The following is a 19,193-nucleotide window of genomic DNA, read 5'->3' on the forward strand; positions in this document are numbered from 1 at the left end:
CACCAAACAAAATTTCATATCAATTACCTAGAACTGTTAGCAGTATTTCTAGCGTTAAAAGCCTTTCAACCCATAATAACACACAAATACATTCTTGTCAAAACAGACAACATGACAACAATGTATTATTTAAACCACTGTTTTTCAACCACTGTTCCGCGGCACACTAGTGTGCCGCGAGAGGTTGCCTGGTGTGCCGTGGGAGGGGGCGCCGGACTGTAGGACATTGTGAACGGGTCGTTACGACCACGTCCACGCCAGCGCCAGCGCCAACCAGCTTCTCGCCAGGAAAGTCAGTTGCGCGTTCCCATGTCTCCATGGGAACGCTCCGGGCGTCGATGACGCGTTTCCCTGTTTCCAGGGAAACGCTTGAGGAATTCCGGGGCAGCGATGGTGAAAAGGCGCCAGAGCCGAAAGACGCGGAGAGGGAGAGCGCGACGAGGTCAGGGATTGATTTTTCTGGCTATCCAGTTTGGAGTGCACCAGTACTGTGATCCTGTGACACCAGTGGTAAGTGACATGAGCCACAAAGGGTAATATCCTTTAATCTCTGACTGTCCCAGGGCCATAAGCCCTGCAACTAATGGTACAGCTGGTCCTGCTTGTGGTTGAGGCAGTATTGTTTTAAAGATGATTAAGAAATCATTATGTTGAAGAATAGCTTCAATGTTCCATGTAATCACTGCCCAGTTGTTGACCTCCCTGAATGTTACTATAACTTCCCCCATGTAAATCTGGTTTCGAAGCATGTGTGAAGTTTTAGGGAAATATGTGTACCCAACCGAAGTCAGACATTGTAGCATTTACCAAGGAGGAACAGCCGAAGTCGTATGTCGTGGCCATTATTTTGCTGGTTTTGTCTGAGGCAAGAACCCTTGGGGCTTTTCCCACTAGCGCACTTTACAAATTCTTTGATTGATTGATTGACTACTAGTCTGTTTCTGTATGGGATGCTCTGCTTGGGTCTGTGCCGATGCTCCTGTCTGGGGAAGTTCTCCTTTCAGCAACCATTTTAGTGTCTCTGTGCCCAAGCCTGTCACACCTTTGTATTGTGCATTGTGAAAGAAATGGTATTACAGGTGATGGAAGGTTACACATATCTGTGGTCTAGTCGGAACTGGTTACTAAAATTTTTGAATCCCACCACTGATGTTAAGGACTATAAATAGCTCCGGTGTCACTGTTACACTAACACAGTGTTTTTCAACCACTGTTCCGCGGCACACTAGTGTGCCGCGAGAGGTTGCCTGGTGTGCCGTGGGAGGGGGCGCCGGACTGTAGGACATTGTGAACGGGTCGTTACGACCACGTCCACGCCAGCGCCAGCGCCAACCAGCTTCTCGCCAGGAAAGTCAGTTGCGCGTTCCCATGTCTCCATGGGAACGCTCCGGGCGTCGATGACGCGTTTCCCTGTTTCCAGGGAAACGCTTGAGGAATTCCGGGGCAGCAATGGTGAAAAGGCGCCAGAGCCGAAAGACGCGGAGAGGGAGAGCGCGACGAGGTCAGGGATTGATTTTTCTGGCTATCCAGTTTGGAGTGCACCAGTACTGTGATCCTGTGACACCAGTGGTAAGTGACATGAGCCACAAAGGGTAATATCCTTTAATCTCTGACTGTCCCAGGGCCATAAGCCCTGCAACTAATGGTACAGCTGGTCCTGCTTGTGGTTGAGGCAGTATTGTTTTAAAGATGATTAAGAAATCATTATGTTGAAGAATAGCTTCAATGTTCCATGTAATCACTGCCCAGTTGTTGACCTCCCTGAATGTTACTATAACTTCCCCCATGTAAATCTGGTTTCGAAGCATGTGTGAAGTTTTAGGGAAATATGTGTACCCAACCGAAGTCAGACATTGTAGCATTTACCAAGGAGGAACAGCCGAAGTCGTATGTCGTGGCCATTATTTTGCTGGTTTTGTCTGAGGCAAGAACCCTTGGGGCTTTTCCCACTAGCGCACTTTACAAATTCTTTGATTGATTGATTGACTACTAGTCTGTTTCTGTATGGGATGCTCTGCTTGGGTCTGTGCCGATGCTCCTGTCTGGGGAAGTTCTCCTTTCAGCAACCATTTTAGTGTCTCTGTGCCCAAGCCTGTCACACCTTTGTATTGTGCATTGTGAAAGAAATGGTATTACAGGTGATGGAAGGTTACACATATCTGTGGTCTAGTCGGAACTGGTTACTAAAATTTTTGAATCCCACCACTGATGTTAAGGACTATAAATAGCTCCGGTGTCACTGTTACACTAACAGGAGGAGGACAGGAGGAGACATCGCCGATGAGCAGAAGAGCGCCAATAGATCTGGATTTGGAGGAAACATGAGCAGAAGAGCGCTGACTGATGGATCTGGATGGAGACATACGCAGAAGAGTGCTGAGTGTGACGGACAGCGGCTATCTGGAGGAGACAAGCGCAGTAAGTACTGAGTGACAGTGAGATACTGCAGTGATGGACAAGTTTTTGAAAAGGAAAGAACTGGACTCTGAACAAAATTTGGAGCCAGATGAGAGCCCAAGTACGAGTGGGGATCAAAAGAAAGCAAAGATGGTTAGCTCAAGCAAATTCTCTGGCACAAGGCAATATAGCGAAAGCTATATTTCATTTGGATTTACTTTCACCGGAGATGCAAACAAACCAACTCCACTGTGCGTGGTGTGTGGTGAAAAGCTAGCTAACAGTGCTATGGTCCCAAGCAAACTTAAACGCCATCTCCAAACGAAACACCCTTCGCTTCAAAACAAGAATGCGGACTATTTTGTTCGCCTGCGTCAAAACACGGAGAAAGAGGCAATTTTCATGAGAAAAACCACAAAGGTAAATGAAAGAGCTCTTAAAGCTAGCTATCAAGTTGCTGAACTTATAGCCAAGTCAAAAAAGTCGCACACTGTGGCAGAGACATTAATACTTCCCGCCTGCAAAGCTATTGTAGAGGAGATGCTCGGACCTGAAGCAGCTAAGGAAATAGCCAAAGTCCCTCTCTCAGACAACACAATTTCCAGACGTATTAATGACATGTCTGCAGACATCGAAAGTGTGGTTTTGGAAAAGATCCGTATCAGTGAGAAATTTGCATTGCAACTTGACGAGTCTACTGATATCAGTGGACATGCTCAACTCTTGGCCAATGTGCGTTTTGTTGATGGTGATGCAATTAGAGAAAACTTCTTTTTTTGCAAGGCATTGCCAGAAAAAACTACAGGAGAAGAAATTTTTCGGGTCACATCAGAATACCTTGAACAAGGAGGACTTAAGTGGGAAAACTGCACAAGTGTCTGCACCGATGGAGCTGCAGCCATGGTCGGGCGCACCAAAGGCTTTGTAAGCAGAGTGAAGGAAAGAAATCCAGATGTTATTGTTACGCATTGTTTTTTACACCGTGAGGCCCTCGTAGCCAAGACTTTACCAGCAGACCTAGTTCATGTGTTGGATGATGTTGTGCGCATGGTAAACTTTGTAAAGTCACGACCCATGAAAACTCGCATATTTGCAGCTTTGTGTGAGGAGATGGGAGCGAAGCATAAAACCTTGCTGTTTCATACGGAGGTCCGGTGGTTGTCGCGTGGCAAGGTCTTGGTTCGTGTGTATGAGCTGCGGGAGGAACTTAAAGTGTTTCTGACAAATGAGAGGTCAGATTACGCAAAGCTGCTTGCAAGTGATGAGTGGTGTGCAAGGCTGGCATACCTGGCAGATATATTTCATCATCTGAATGAACTGAACACACGAATGCAAGGCCGAAATGAAAACCTGCTTACAAGTACAGATAAAATAAATGGATTCCGTTCAAAGGTGCAACTCTGGCATCAACACGTGGAAAGTGGCAATCTTGAAATGTTCACACTCACCAAGCAATGGCAAGGTGTTCACACTGCTGCACTGTGTGAGATAATAGTTAAACATTTAAAAACTCTCGAGGAGAAGTTGTCATTTTATTTCTCTTCAGTCTCCACTGAATGCCTTGACTGGGTTAGGGACCCTTATAGCTCAGTATCAGTTGGTGGAAAGGACATGACTTTACAGGAGCAGGAGGAACTAACTGAACTGAGACAAAATCGTGGTTTCAAGCTAAGATTTGCTGATCTACCTTTGGACAGTTTTTGGTTGGATACTGCCAAGGAGTTCCCCCTTCTGGCAAACAAAGCTATTTTGACATTGCTCCCATTTTCCACTACATATCTGTGTGAGATGAGCTTTTCAAGCATGATTGCTATAAAAACTAAATACAGAGAGAGACTGAGAGCCGTTGACGAAGAGCTACGTGTGTGTCTTTCTTCGATTCCAGCCAGAATATCAGCTTTGTGTTCAGCCAAACAGGCCCAGGTTGCGCACTGAATAAAGTATTTTATAATTTTTCATATTTCTGTTTACTTACTATTTCATAATAAAGTAATTATAAAATACTTTCTTTGTGTTTATTTGATTCCTATTCAAGAGAATTACTTTATATATAGTCAATATAGGCACAGAGTAAAATTTTTTAACATTTTCTAATGGTGGTGTGCCTCGTGATTTTTTTCATGAAACAAGTGTGCCTTTGCCCAAAAAAGGTTGAAAAACACTGATTTAAACAAACAAGGAGGAACACACTCAACACAATTGTGCCTCCTAACACAAAAAATACGGCAGTGGGCGATTCACAACAACATTCGCCTAATAGCACAATTTATTCCAGGAATACAAAACCAACTAGCAGACAACCTTTCGCGAGACCACCAACAAGTCCACGAATGGGAAATTCACCCCAAAGTTCTGAACAAGTACTTTCAAATTTGGGGAACACCCCAGATAGATTTGTTCGCAACAAAAGAAAACTCAAAATGCCAAAACTTCGCATCCAGGTACCCACACCGCGAATCACAAGGCAATGCTCTATGGATGAGTTGGTCAGGGATATTTGCATACGCTTTTCCCCCTCTCCCTCTCCTTCCATATCTAGTAAACAAGTTGAGTCAAAACCAACTCAAACTCATACTGATAGCACCCACATGGGCAAGACAACCTTGGTATACAACTCTACTAGACCTTTCACTAGTACCGCATGTCAAACTACCCAACAGACCAGATCTGTTAACACAACACAAACAACAGATCAGGCATCCAAACCCAGCATCATTGAATCTGGCAATTTGGCTCCTGAAATCCTAGAATTCGGACACTTAGACCTCACACAAGAATGCATGGAGGTCAAAAAACAAGCTAGAAAATCTTCCACTAGACACTGCTATGCATCTAAGTGGAAAAGATTTGTTTACTACTGCCATACCAATCAAATACAACCATTACATGCCTCTACAAAGGACATAGTAGGATACTTACTACATTTGCAAAAAGCGAATCTCGCTTTTTCATCTATAAAAATACACCTCGCAGCAATATCTGCTTACCTACAAACTACTCATTCATCGTCTCTATTTAGAATACCAGTTATTAAAGCATTCATGGAAGGGCTAAAAAGAATTATACCACCAAGAACACCACCAGTTCCTTCATGGAACCTTAACATCGTCTTAACAAGACTCATGGGTCCACCTTTCGAACCCATGCATTCCTGTGAAATGCAATATCTAACCTGGAAAGTCGCATTTCTCATTGCAATCACATCCCTCAGAAGAGTAAGTGAAATACAGGCATTTACCATACAAGAACCATTTATTCAAATACACAAAAATAAAATAGTTCTAAGAACAAATCCAAAATTTCTGCCAAAAGTAATCTCACCATTCCATTTAAATCAAACAGTAGAATTGCCAGTGTTCTTCCCACAACCAAATTCCGTGGCTGAAAGGGCACTACATACATTAGACATCAAAAGAGCACTAATGTACTACATTGACAGAACAAAGCTAATCAGGAAAACAAAACAACTGTTCATAGCTTTTCAAAAACCACACATAGGAAATCCAATCTCTAAACAAGGCATTGCTAGATGGATAGTCAGATGTATTCAAACATGCTATCTTAAAGCCAAAAGAGAATTGCCTATTACACCAAAGGCACACTCAACCAGAAAGAAAGGTGCTACAATGGCCTTTCTAGGAAACATTCCTATGAGCGAAATATGTAAGGCTGCAACCTGGTCTACGCCTCATACGTTTACTAAACACTACTGTGTAGACGTACTAAATGCACAACAAGCTACAGTGGGCCAAGCTGTACTAAGAACATTATTCCAAACTACTTCAACTCCTACAGGCTAAACCACCGCTTTTAGGGGAGGTAACTGCTTTATAGTCTATGCCAAACATGTGTATCTGCAGCAACATATGCCATCGAACTGAAAATGTCACTTACCCAGTGTACATCTGTTCGTGGCATTAGTCGCTGCAGATTCACATGTACCCTCCCGCCTCCCCGGGAAGCCTGTAGCCGTTTAGAAGTAGATCTTAAATCTTAAACATTTGTACATTTGTAAATAATTATTATAAACTCTTAACGTACATACATATTCACTCCATTGCATGGGCACTATTTATAGCAAACAACTCCATCCTCACCCTCTGCGGGGAAAACAATCTAAGATGGAGTCGACGCCCATGCGCAATGGAGCCGAAGAGGGAGGAGTCCTTCGGTCCCGTGACCAAAAAAGACTTCTTCGAAGAAAAACAACTTGTAATACTCCGAGCCCAACACCAGGCAGCGGACTGTGCCAAACATGTGAATCTGCAGCGACTAATGCCACGAACAGATGTACACTGGGTAAGTGACATTTTCATTTTGGTGCCACAGCACATCTAGAAAGTGCACACTGACACAAACATACCCGAATGCAAAATAACATTTAAGCAATCTTGAGTCCACGTTAGCTGCTGCTGAGTTGCAAGATTCACATGTGTTAGTAGTAACTGCATGAGCTCACTTGTCATGAAAAGTGTTCAGTGACCTCAAGTCTCAGGCATCATGCATGAATATAATGCAGATTCCTTTTAGAATCAGCTGTCACACCGAGACAGCTGATTCTCACGTGCTGTGAACTTTAATATCTGAGCAGCAGCTGGATTTGATGAAATATCTGAGTGGCAAAGCTATAGGCCAGCACGCTCTACTGTGCATGATTCCACGTCATGACATTTTCAAACATCGTGGCCGCAGTAGCCAAGGTTTTCTGGGTAGGTCACCAAAACGATGCATGGGACTCCTAATTTATGTGGCAAGATAGCTACAGTGGACCACGTTTCATTCAGTCGAGATGGTGTTGTACTTGGTATTTGGAAAACTGGCCAGTAAAAGTCCCTATTGCCGGTAAGGAAGCACCTCCAGCAGCTGATAACTCTGCTCAATAACTTGGGATTTACTATCAATGTCCTCAAGTCCCAACACTCTCCTGTAAACTGAAGGCTAGCCCTTGTAGGTGCTGTGCTTGACTCAGCTTATATGAAGACCTTTCCTTCCCCTCAGAGGATCACATATATTCAGGAGATGAGTCTAAGGTTTCTGATGCAAGTGTGGATCTCTTCCTGCACGTGTTAGGCCTCTTGTTGTTGCAGAATGTCAGATGGCAAATACCCCTTCAGAGGTGCAGAGTGAGGCATCAAGATATCCTGTCATCTCAAGTGCTGATCTATGAGTCGGAACATCCTGATCTGAATTGGTGGATGGATCCCTCTGCCTCAACGGAGAGGGCAGTGTGGAGTGGTGGGCCCTTTGCTGGGATGTGAGTTGCCTATTATTGGGGACGCAGTGATGGGAAATCTTCACAATAGCTGCTCATTTTACAGGCTCCCTCTGTGTGGTGGCAGATGTCCTCGGTTGTGTTTTACTTTCCTGAAAGTCCACCAATCAGTGCTGCCCTCTGAGATAACTAAGGTGATTTTCTCCAGATTGAGGTTTCTTCTGGGAGTTCAATTCACAGTGGCCCTAAGTTTTGTCCTTCCGAAAGGTTCCCTGGGGTGTCTTCAGGATCATCAGATATCAGAGCCTGCTGTTGACACTACCCCCAATTCTGTCAGAGGTTCTGTGGGAAGTGCAGGAGGCCTAAGCACAATTAATCCTGACCTATATTGTGATCTGAAAACATGGTAAGCTGGTCTGTTGGTACCCTGCACCCTCAGAAGAATGACCCAGTCCTCCACCTCAATTCTTAAATGCTGCAGATAAGTTAGAGTCCCTTTGCCTTCTGGATAAGGTCACAGACTTCCTGTTATGAGTGAGGAAGCCTGCTACCATATCGATCTTTTGCAGGTTTGTGAAACAGATTTGTCAATCGTGTAAGTTGGAAGGCATTAACCCTTTTACATCTCTCCTATGTACACTGGCAATTATCGCTGTCTTTTTCTCAGCAGGAGCTAGCTGGAGCAAAGGGCAATCTGGCAGCACTGTGCCCTTTATCTGTCTTCCCGATTAACATTCCCTTATCAAATACCCAGTGGTGGGACTATTTCTTAAAGCTTTGTTTACTTTTTTCCTCCCACTCTGATCAGTGTTAGTCACTGGAATTTTAAACTTGTTTTCATTTTTTGTTGACATTCCAATTTGAGCTGATCTACTTCTTACCTTGAAGACATTTTTTCTTGGTGGCAGTAAATTCAGAGTGTCCGGTTGGAGAACTTCGGGCCCTTTAATTTCCTCCATCTTTAATGGTTTTTAATCCGGATAGGTTGGTCCTTCGTACATGCCCAGCCTTATTAGCAAGGGTGTATCTGCATTTTGTGTGGACCAGTCTGTTACTATTCCATCTTTCTTTCTTTCCAACCAATGAGGAGAGTGCTGCATAGACTGGACCCCAAACGTGCACTGTGACCCCACATCAACTGCATTTTACGGGGCAGAATAGGTGAGCAGCTCTTTGTGGGCTTTGCCTGAGCAAATAAATGCACGACATGCAAACCATCATTTCAGGTGGGCCATCCTCTTTGTAAATTTATGTTAAACCCTGAACAAGAAAGCCCCTCCCAGGAGTATTCGTGCCCACCCCACAGTGACCATGACTATATTTATTGCAGCGTCCCAGTGACTGATATTTTCCGGGCGGATTCATGGGCATCTCTGCATAGTTTTGCCAAGCAGTACTGCTTCAAGGTTCTGGCTCACTGTGATGGGCGTTTTGCCGGAGCAGTGTTGCATGACTTCCATAGTTAACCTGCACTATCATTTGTTCTTCCCTGGGTGTATTGTATTGGGACTCACTCATAAGATAAGGTATTTGCAGGAAGGTGTATCCGTCAGAGGAAAAAGTTACTTTCTTTTGGTAACAATATGTTTGTGTCATGTGTAGCTGTAGAAACACATGGTCTATATACTACTGCCATCTAGTGTTGGCTTCAGACGTGTACAACTTGTTTTTTTAAGAAGTCTTTAGAGTTTCAAAGTGTAGTTCCTCCTCCCTGAGCTGGTAATGCACATGGACATCAACGCCCTATTTAGATTGCTTTCTTCTGCCATTGGGGTCAAGCATGGTTTTCGTTGATGCCCGCAGGGCCTTCACTCGGGCCACTGTCATTGAGCCTCGCGCTTGTGAATGCTAGAACCATGATGGAAAAAACAGGTTTTCATTACTGTCCACAGTGCTATTCGCAGTACTTGTGGGCAGATCAACACATGGTCTGCAACCTCTGCTTGTCTTCGGAGCATAACAAGGCCATCTGCTCCTCTTGCCTTGCATTCTGGTCATAAAAGGCAATTTGGAATTGACCTATCCATTGACTACTTCGGTATGCTGTGGAGCAACATTGAGACAATGATACCCCCGACATCTTTGGGGAAGATGTCGAAAAAGAGAAAGCAGAGGGAGGAGTCGATGTTGAACAGGCCGCGTCCTTTAGCGCAGAGCCCGAATCACCGTCGGAGTCCAATGTCTGAAGACCCATAGCTGACGTCGACCCAGCATCAGAAGACTACAGCTGTGAGAACCAGTATACACCAAGACACTCACCGCCTCTCCGGGGGCCAGGCGTCGAACCCGTGCTCTGGGAACACAGCCTTCTGGGCTGCCACTGCTCCTACCTAATGCCGGTACCGATCTTAGGCTGCGAAGCTGACTTCAACTCCTTCACCGAGCCAGTCACACAAGACTTGGCCTACCTTGACACCAACAGATCCATCTGCACCCTCTGGTGGCTCGATATCAGAGCCAAAACAACGGTTCACCTTGAATCAGACTTCGGCGTCATGTCGCCCATCCATGGCAGACTCTGAAGGCTTGGGAGCTACAGATCTTAGAGTGCTTTCAAAAGGATTTAGACTCTCAGCAGTGAAGACTGTTTATCCATCCTCACTTGGGCAAAATCATCGCAAAGCCCCCACCACAGGTGCAAGAGACTCTCCTTCACAAGAGGAACCTCAGCAGCTGGTGTTGACCGCCACCCCCACTCCAAAGCTGAAAAATAAATTGATAGGGTCACCTGTCCACTGCCTACAAGGCATGCTGTTCCTATTCTTCTTCCTCACTCCCCTCCTCCACCACCACCTCCTCACCCACCCACCCCTGCCCGCTCGCCACAGGGGCTCTCACCTTCTTCACCATAATGGTCTACATATTCATCTTATGGGGAGGGAATCCCTCCACCCTTACATCCCTGTGACGCTGCTGACGGCCCAGGATGACCCATGCGAGGATTATGTGGTTGTCCCTCTAGGTGCCAATGACCCTAACCTGTGCCCTGCCAAATCTTCCTTTCCTGACGATAGTACCTCATATAATGAGTCTATCACCAGGACACAGCTACACATCATACCAGAAGAGGAGGATTTCTTGGGGGAATCGCTCTCCCACACCCAGCGTGCCACCCATTTCTTGCCTATGCTTAAGCTACGCAGGAGGTATTTAAGGATCCAGTCAAGGCCAGAGTTGTCCTCCTGAGGGTTCACAAAAAATTTAAGGCCTTACATTCCCACCTACCCTACATTAGAGGCCTGGTCCCACCAGGCTCATTGGTGGTACATGCCCGCCCCCAAGCGAGCCACTGCTCAGTGCACTGGGGATGCCCCACCCCGATGAGGAAAGCAAAACGGTTGATGCTGTGGGGAAAAGAGTTGTTTCACAATCTGTAACTCATTGACGTATATCACCAGTTTTGTAGGGTTGTTGGCAAGGTATAACAGTGCCCAGTGGAATTAATTTGGGTAGCTCATACAACATCTCCCGACGAATACAGGCTGCAGGCTGAGGAGATCATGTCTGAAGGACAGACCATCTCCAACACTTCCATCAGGTGTGCCCTTGGTGTGGCTAAATTCCACCACCGGGGGCATAAATTCAAGTGCCCTGATCTGCAGGCATGCTTGACTGCACATCTCCAGCTTCAAACCAGAAGTCCAGTAGCATCTGATCAACATGCTGTTTGATGGAGAACCCCTCTTTGGTCCACAGTATGATCAAATGCTGGAGAAAATAAAGGAGGACACTGATATAGCCAAAGCCATGGCGGCTTTCCAGTCCCTAGCCACCCTTTACATTTTTCGCTGCTCACAATTTCATGACAGCTACCTCCTATCAAAGGCACCAGCGCAGGATATTTGGAGATGGGCGGTTCACCTCCTAGTGAAGTACTGTCTGGGAGCAGAGAACGACTTTGCAGACCTGCTCAGTAGGATGCAACATCACATCCAGAAGTGGATACTCTACCTGAAGTCCTGCTCCCTTATTTTCGGCATTGGGGGTTGCAGAAAACTGGACTTCTCTTTGCAAATGTTCCCCCACTTTTTGCCCCCATTTGAACTACTAGATGCTGGTTTTTGACTCAGACAGTGCACTGAAGCCTGCTAACCAGGTTCCAGTGCCAGTGTTTTTTCCCCTGAAAAAGGAAACACTCAACTGTGTACAATTGACACACTTGAGCATCCTTGTAAGTCTGTAGTAAATGGTACCCCTGATACCTAGGGCATGCGTAATAAAGAGGGTCCCCAAAGACTGCAGCATCTATTATGCCACCCTAAGGGTCCCCCAGACAAATCACACGCAGACAGCCATTGCAGAATGCATGAAGTGGTGCAAGCCATTTTGAAAACATGACATTGCACACACCATGTGTGCAATGCCCAAATACACTGCATGTCTTATTTGTAAGTCACCCCTACAGCAGACTTTAAAAGCCCTGAGGCAGGGTGCCTTATAATACATGTGAGGGCATATCTGCATGAGCAGATATGCACCTGTGATGTCTAGTTCTATTACTAGATATTGTAAGTGAACAGGGAAGCCATCTTAAGTTATGTACTGGCCTCTGGTCATTATGAGTTACCCAGCTACATAATGGCTTTGCTGAAAACTGTGGTGTTTATTATCAAACACCTTGTCTTAAACCCATACTGATGCCAGTATTGGATAATTTATTATGATATGCACCCAGAGGGCACCTTAGGGGTGCCTCCTGAAAGCTACTACTCTTCTAGTGTGCTAGCTGATTGGTGTCAACCAGCCTGCCACCACAGACAAGTTTCGGACTCCGTGTAGGTGAGAGCCTGTGCTTTCAGAGGCCAGAAACATGCCTGCTCCGGGGGGCATGGAGTTATCATTTCCTCCACAAGGATGGCTAGTAAATCTGCAGACGAAGGCCAGTGGCTTTAAAGCCTCTGCTGCCTTTGATATGCGACCCCAGCTGTCTCCAGACCCGGAGAATGCCACCCCCTGCCTTGAGGCCCATTTGGCACCAGGATCAAATTAGCTATACAAGCAGACTTGTTTCACTACCAGGTGAGTCACACCCCTAAACTGCGCTGCCTGAAGTGCTGCATGAAAGAAGGGTTCCACCATCTTGTTTTTGGTGGAGCTAGGAACTCTGGGACAGGGTTATGCCCACTGCTCACAGGAAGTGGTCATATAGGGGGTGGAGGCACCCCAGGGTAAGTAGGCAATTGGCTACAACACTACACTCCTCTAAATATCGTACATTCAGTATTTAGGTAGCACCGTGATACCGGAAACTCAGATTCAACTGACTAAAAAAGGAGGAGGACAAAGAAGAGCCGACCAGCGCAAGAACTGTGGACTAGTTGAGGACTTTGGCCCCAAACACTGCCTACCTGCTCCAGCCCTGACAAATGCAGACACCCAACTCCTGCAGCTGTGCCTCCTCCAAAAGCCTTGGAGGCCTGCCAGTCAGCAACTCCCTTAGATTGGAGGATACGCTTTCCTGCACCAGCAAGTACCAACCGTGACTGCCTAGTTCTTCGTTTTGCTGACCATCGGGTTCTCTGAGGGAGCATCTCGCCAGGAAGAAGATACCGAGTGTCCAGGAGAGCAGCCCTGTTGACCCATCCACTCTTGGAAATGCTGAGCCTGCCCGGAGCCTCCCTGCACAAATACCAGCAGTCACCTCCCACCCCAAACCCGGGGTGAGTTCAGCCCGACTGGTCGATTCAGTCCCCATTTGCAGCCTTTTTCTTACAGGTACTGCTTACTGTTTTTTCTGATTTCATTGCATAGCATCTTAGGCTAGGATAACATTACTGCTTTTGAGGCTCATGTTTCAAATCAGACAGCTACATTTTCTGTATATCTTAAAATTGCTAGCTTGATAAGTTCTTACCTGATCCTGTAGATCTTGGTGTCAATTGTTTTTTTTGTTTTTAAGTGCTATTTTTCTAAGTTGGTCTTGAGTTTATTCTTAAGTGTATGTCTCATTTATTGACTCTGTGTGTTCAACAAATGCTTAACACTATTCTCTGATAAGCCTAAACTGCCTGCCCACACTACCACAAAAGAGAGCATTTGGGGTCATTAATTTAAGCCCTGTAAACCATTAAGGGTTGACTGGACTGTCTGCATTGTGTACCCCTACATTGGTACACTAAATAGATAGCCAGCTGCCTACAGGGGTTTCCCAGCATAGTTCTGTCTGAAACCACCAAAAGCGCTGAATGCCCAGACTTCACTTTCTGGTTTCCACACACACAGTTCATGGGCGATGCCCTGTAGAAGAACTGGTCACGTATATTTGTCTTTGCTTTTCCTACTCTCCCACTCCTTCTGTATGTAATTCAGAAGCTCCGGCAGACTTCCCTCACCCTGATCCTAGTGACCCCCATATGGGCCAGGCAATCTTGGTTCACAACCTTCCCGAGTTGTCTGTAGTCCCTCACAAGAAGCTTCCCAACTGGCCGGAAATTCTCACACAACACCAGGGCACTCTAAGGCATCCCAACCTCAGACAGCTCAACCTAGCGATTTTGCTCCTGGAGTCCTTGAGTTTGTTTACCTTTATTTACCCCCGATTGTATGGTCATCCTCAGGCTTACCGCCCCACTACTTGGGTCTGCTATATCGCAAAGTGAAAGAGGTTTGTCCCCTACTGCCTACCCAAACATGTTAACCCACTAAACCCAACAGTGCAGGACATTGTTTGCTACATGTTTCACTTGCAACGCTCAGCCCTGGCTTACTCATCCATTTGTTTACATTTTGCTGCAGTAGCAGCAGAATGGGGAGTGCTGCTCTCTGTTCATAATTCCTGTTATGAAAGCTTTCATGGAAAGACTTGAGAGGGTTCCCTCCTAGGACACTGCCAGTCCCATTGTGTATCCTCCTTTCCACCTCAACCAGACAATTGAACTCCACGTCCTCTTCCCACACCCAGACTCAGTAACAGAGAGGGTTCTTCACATAATAGATGTAAAGAGGACCCGCATGTACTTCATTGATAGGACAAAACCATTACATAAAATGCAACTGTAATATGTTGCCTACACAAGGGCAGTGCCATTTCAAAAGCAGGGATAGCTTGCTGGCTAGTCAGGTGTATTCAAACCTGCTATGCCAAAGCCAAAAGGCAGCTTCCTACTCCACCAAGGCCACATTCTACATGTAAAAAAGCAGCCTCCATGGCGATTTTATAGGTAGGATCCCAATAGTTGATATCTGTAAAGCAGCCATCTGGTCCACACCATCCACATTCACCAAACACTGCTGTGTGGCTGTCCAAGACCAAAAGCCCGCCCAGGTGGGCCAGGCTAGTTAATGTACACTTTTCAAATCTTCTGTAATATCTGCTGGCTACCCACTACCTTACAAAGGAACATATTTACATTTTGTACAGGGCATGTGTATTTACAGCTATACATGCCACAAATGAAAAATGTTACTTATCCTGTAAGTATCTTTTCATGGCATGTAGTGCTATAGATTCCCATAAATCAATCAGGGGTTTGTATAGCACGACTACTCACCCGTAAGGGTCTCAAGGTGCTGGGGAGGTGGTGGGAGGGAGGGGTCGTTGTTGCTGATCTGACTGGGGGCTGTGTTTCAGTCGAAGAGCAAGGTCTTGAGGTGCTTCCTGAATTGGGGCAGCGATGGAGATTTCCTGAGGTGGAGAGGCAAGGTGTCTTTGCAGCGAGGTAGGAAAAAAAAAGTTTGCCCTCCGGTCCTGGTCTTACGGATCCGTGGGACAGTAGCCAGGGCCCACTGGGCAGAGCAGAGGTGGCTTTTGGGTGCGTGGAATGAGAGGTGGTGGTTGAGGTATGCAGATCCCGCGTCATGAAGGGCTTTGTAGGCTTGTGTGAGGAGTTTGAAAGTGACTCTTTTGTTGATAGGAAGCCAGTGGAGTTCTCTCAGGTGCTCAGTGATGTGGCTGCGGCGGGGAACATTTAGGATAAGTCTAGCAGTGGTGTTTTGGATGTTCTGAAGTTTCTTGACGAGTTTCTGGGTGACACCGGCGTACAGTGTGTTGCCATAGTCTGATGATGATGACCGTCTTTCTGGACTCTGTGGGGATCCACCTGAAGATTGTTCGGAGCAGGCGCAGGATGATGAGACTGTGTTGATGCATTGTACAATAGATCTAACACCGGCATTAGTGTGGGTTTATTGTGCTGAGAAGTTTGATACCAAACTCCCCAGCCGTTAGTGAAGCCATCATGGAGCTGTGGAGTTCATAATGACAAACTCCCAGCCCAAGTTCTTAATATGGCCACACTGCACTTACAATGTCTAAGAATGGACTTAGACACTATAGGGTCATATTGCTCAGGCAGCTATGCCTTCACCTGTGGTATAGTGCACCTTGCCTTAGGGCTGTAAGGCCTGCTAGAGGGGTGACTTACCTATGCCACAGGCAGTTGTTGGTGGGCATGGGACCCTTAGAGGGATGCCATGTCAGCTTTACCTTTTTCTCCCCACCATCACACACAATCTGTAATGGCAATGTGCATGTGCTTGGTGAGGGGTCCCTTAGGGTGGCGCAATACATGCTGCAGCCCTTAGGGACCCTCCCTGGTCACAGGGCCCTTTTACAAAGGACTTAAGTGTGTGCCAGGGGTGTTCTAATTGTGGGAACAATGGTACAGTTTAGGGAAAGAACACTAGTGCTGGGGCCTGGTTAGCAGGATCCCAGCACACTTTCAGTCAAGTCAGCATCCATATCAGGCAAAAGGTAGGGGTGTAACCATGCCAAAAGGGGCACTTACCTACAGGCGGTTTTGAAGGCTGCGTGGGCTTATGCGGCCTTGCTGTTCCTCCATGTCTTCTTGAGCTGTCAGCAGGTGCACCTAGACTCTTGAAGGGCGGGAGTGAACCAGCTTGCTTTCTTGGAGTGTTTTTTCTCTAATTTTCTTTTTCTGTAGCATGGGCATCTTTACCCATTCTTATGCTCTATCTCCATCCTCACCTGTCATGTGGGAAAACAATCCAACTATGGTGTTGATGCCCGTGTACATTACCAGCTAAGGGAGAAGTTACTATACTTCATGACTCGAAAGACTTCTTTGAAGAAAAACAAGTTGTACACGTCTGAACCCAACACTAGATGGCAAGAGTATGCAGAGCATGTGAATCTATAGTACTGCATGCCACAAATAAATGCTTACACAGTAACTAACATTTTCCTTCTGGTCGATACATAATCTTCCCCCAGATTACTCACCACTGGGGGATACTTCGTCTGCTCCCAGATTTCTTACCACTCTCCCCCCTCCCTTGAATTAATCCTGTGACTAATGCGATCCTAAGCGCTGCAAGAACATTCTGTGTTCTATTTGCTGCTCTTGTTGCTCTTTCTGTTACTCTCCATATGCCTCATTGGGATGCACAAAAAGTATAAGGAGCTGATGTTAGTGCACCATGCTTAATATACTCCAGTACCCTGATGTCTGTATGCTGCATTGGAGCCGGGGCTGTGTTGAACCACCTGGTTACACTTCAGAGTAATTGGTGAAATAAGGCCTTTTCCGAACCAGTCTGAAGCATTCATAATGGGATAATGGGATTAACTTGTGAGAAGCCTACGTATCCATCAGAAGTATTATTACCAAAATAAGTAATATTTTGTTTTGGAACCTCACCAACTATAGAGGAAGCATTGTTTCCTCAGCTGCATAATTGCCCTACACCCACAAGAGCTACATGTGCCTCTGTTAGACTTTTTGAAAGGTGACTTTTCTTTGTACAACAAGTTGTCTGTAGCGCCTTGCTGACCATCCGTTGATGAAAGAAGTTGTGTGTAACACATTGCTGATGGTCTTCCATTGATGAAAAAAGTTGTGGATAACTTTCTGTCTCGATCTTTCGTTGTATATGAAACACTGCTGCCTCAATCTCTCATTGTAGAAAACGTTTTGCATAAAGCTGAGCAATGTCAGTCTTTTGTTGGACATTAAGTTGTGTATGACATAATGGGCCCTCAGTTGCTGTGACTGAAAACAAATGCATGATGCAGCGCTTCTGCAAGCTTCAGCTCTGATGCCTTGTAGGAGGTGTGTTTCATTCCATTTCATAACTTAGTATTAAATACATGCAATAAAAGTATGTCATATGTGCAACAAAATGTTAAAGTCAATTTTGAACTGGACACATATCTAGTAGTTCAGTCAGTGATCATCTTGACTTCTGACATATTTTTCCCCTTTTTTCACAGCCATTTGCTGAAATTGCCAAACTAACCGATGTGCAGGAGGGCATTGTGGTGCGTTGCATTCAACGTCTGGATGAGACATGCCGCGACGTGCGCAACGCTGCCCGCATCATTGGTGATCCCGTCCTCTATGCCAAGATGGAGGAGGCCTCAAACATGATCAAGCGGGACATTGTGTTTGCTGCCAGTCTGTACACCCAGTAAAGGGACAGTTGTTGATTTGGCAATAAGTGTGTCCTCTTTTATGGACCCTCATATCCAGGATTGGATCAGGGACTAGACAGACATGCAGCCTCTTTACTTGGGAGGTGGAAGCACAGAACGTAAAACAACATGAAAAGAATCAAAATGAAATGGTATCTCCATAGCATCCCCTGTACTGGAATAAAATATACCAGAGGGCATAGCGTGCAATATCTGTCCAAGGTGTGTTGTTTTGAATCCCCCTTGTTTAGTAGCACTTAATGGAAACTAAAATGATAGGATGGAAACCCTAGTTCGTCCTGGGTGGCGTGAAACCACAACATCCTTTTCCAAGAAGAACGTGATCAGTTCTGCTCAATTTACATGACACTGAATTACTTGTAGTTGGATATCCATAGCTCCAGGAACATGGGGCAATGTAGTCTTATTTAGGTTTTTTGAGATCTTGGATTTCATTTGTTGAAAGGAAAGGAAAGCACCATGATGGGGCGGACTATATTTACGAAGACCAGAAATGCCTTATCAGCATCCATTTGTGAACTGTTTTGACTGTGCAATTCCAATGTAGCAAGAGACATAAGGGTACCCTAGCTCCTGGTGCAAGTCTATAAGTTCTACCCCTTCTTTTCTGCAAGCTTTACGGCTAATTTCAAAGGTAGGTGGCTGGAAGTAAATGGGCTTTCCTGTACAAGGCTTGTGACATTGCTTCATGTTGGTGAAGAGGAAGAATTTAAAGTTTTAATTGTGCACCTTAAGGGCCATATCTTAAAAGAAGGAAGCCGTTTGCTCATGCTCACTAGTGACATGAAGGACATACTGGCCCTTTGAATTCTCCTCTTCTGTTCTCAGACAGTTAATTCCTTCTGTTAACATTGACTACATGATTACCATCATAACTGCTGATGTGCAGAAACAGTGCTTATCGATACCAACTTATTAAAAAGAATCACTTGGATAGTTTGGTGCTTTGTTATTTGGCGTCTAAGTAATTAAGTGATTATATGTTGTCTTTTAGCTGGTGTGTCCTGTTAGGTGCCTCCTTACCTTCGATCTCTCTCCTCTTGATGACTGACTTCTTCAATTCCTTGTTTTGTCACTGTCACTTGTGTTCGCCTAGTACACATTTCACACTCAGTTCTTGCTTGTAAATCCCACAGGCACCAGACTGAATCCAGAAAATCCTGTAAGCTGCCAGATCACTCCATTGTCCTC

At 45.6% G+C, this 19,193-nt stretch overlaps 1 protein-coding gene across 2 annotated transcripts in view; it reads left to right on the forward strand.

Moving 5' to 3' along the window:
• Window positions 1-18,936, forward strand: part of SKIC2 (SKI2 subunit of superkiller complex) — a 220,173-nt gene extending 201,237 nt beyond the window's left edge. For both annotated transcript variants that reach the window (XM_069237208.1, XM_069237209.1), the window contains one exon: window positions 17,781-18,936. In XM_069237208.1, coding sequence (XP_069093309.1) covers window positions 17,781-17,981 — 201 coding nt within the window. In that variant the 3' untranslated portion in view covers window positions 17,982-18,936. The remainder of the gene's footprint in view (window positions 1-17,780) is intronic.
• The last annotated feature ends 257 nt before the right edge of the window (window positions 18,937-19,193 follow it).

Source organism: Pleurodeles waltl, chromosome 6 (genome assembly GCF_031143425.1).
Source record: "Pleurodeles waltl isolate 20211129_DDA chromosome 6, aPleWal1.hap1.20221129, whole genome shotgun sequence".
NCBI classification, from domain to species: domain Eukaryota; kingdom Metazoa; phylum Chordata; class Amphibia; order Caudata; family Salamandridae; genus Pleurodeles; species Pleurodeles waltl.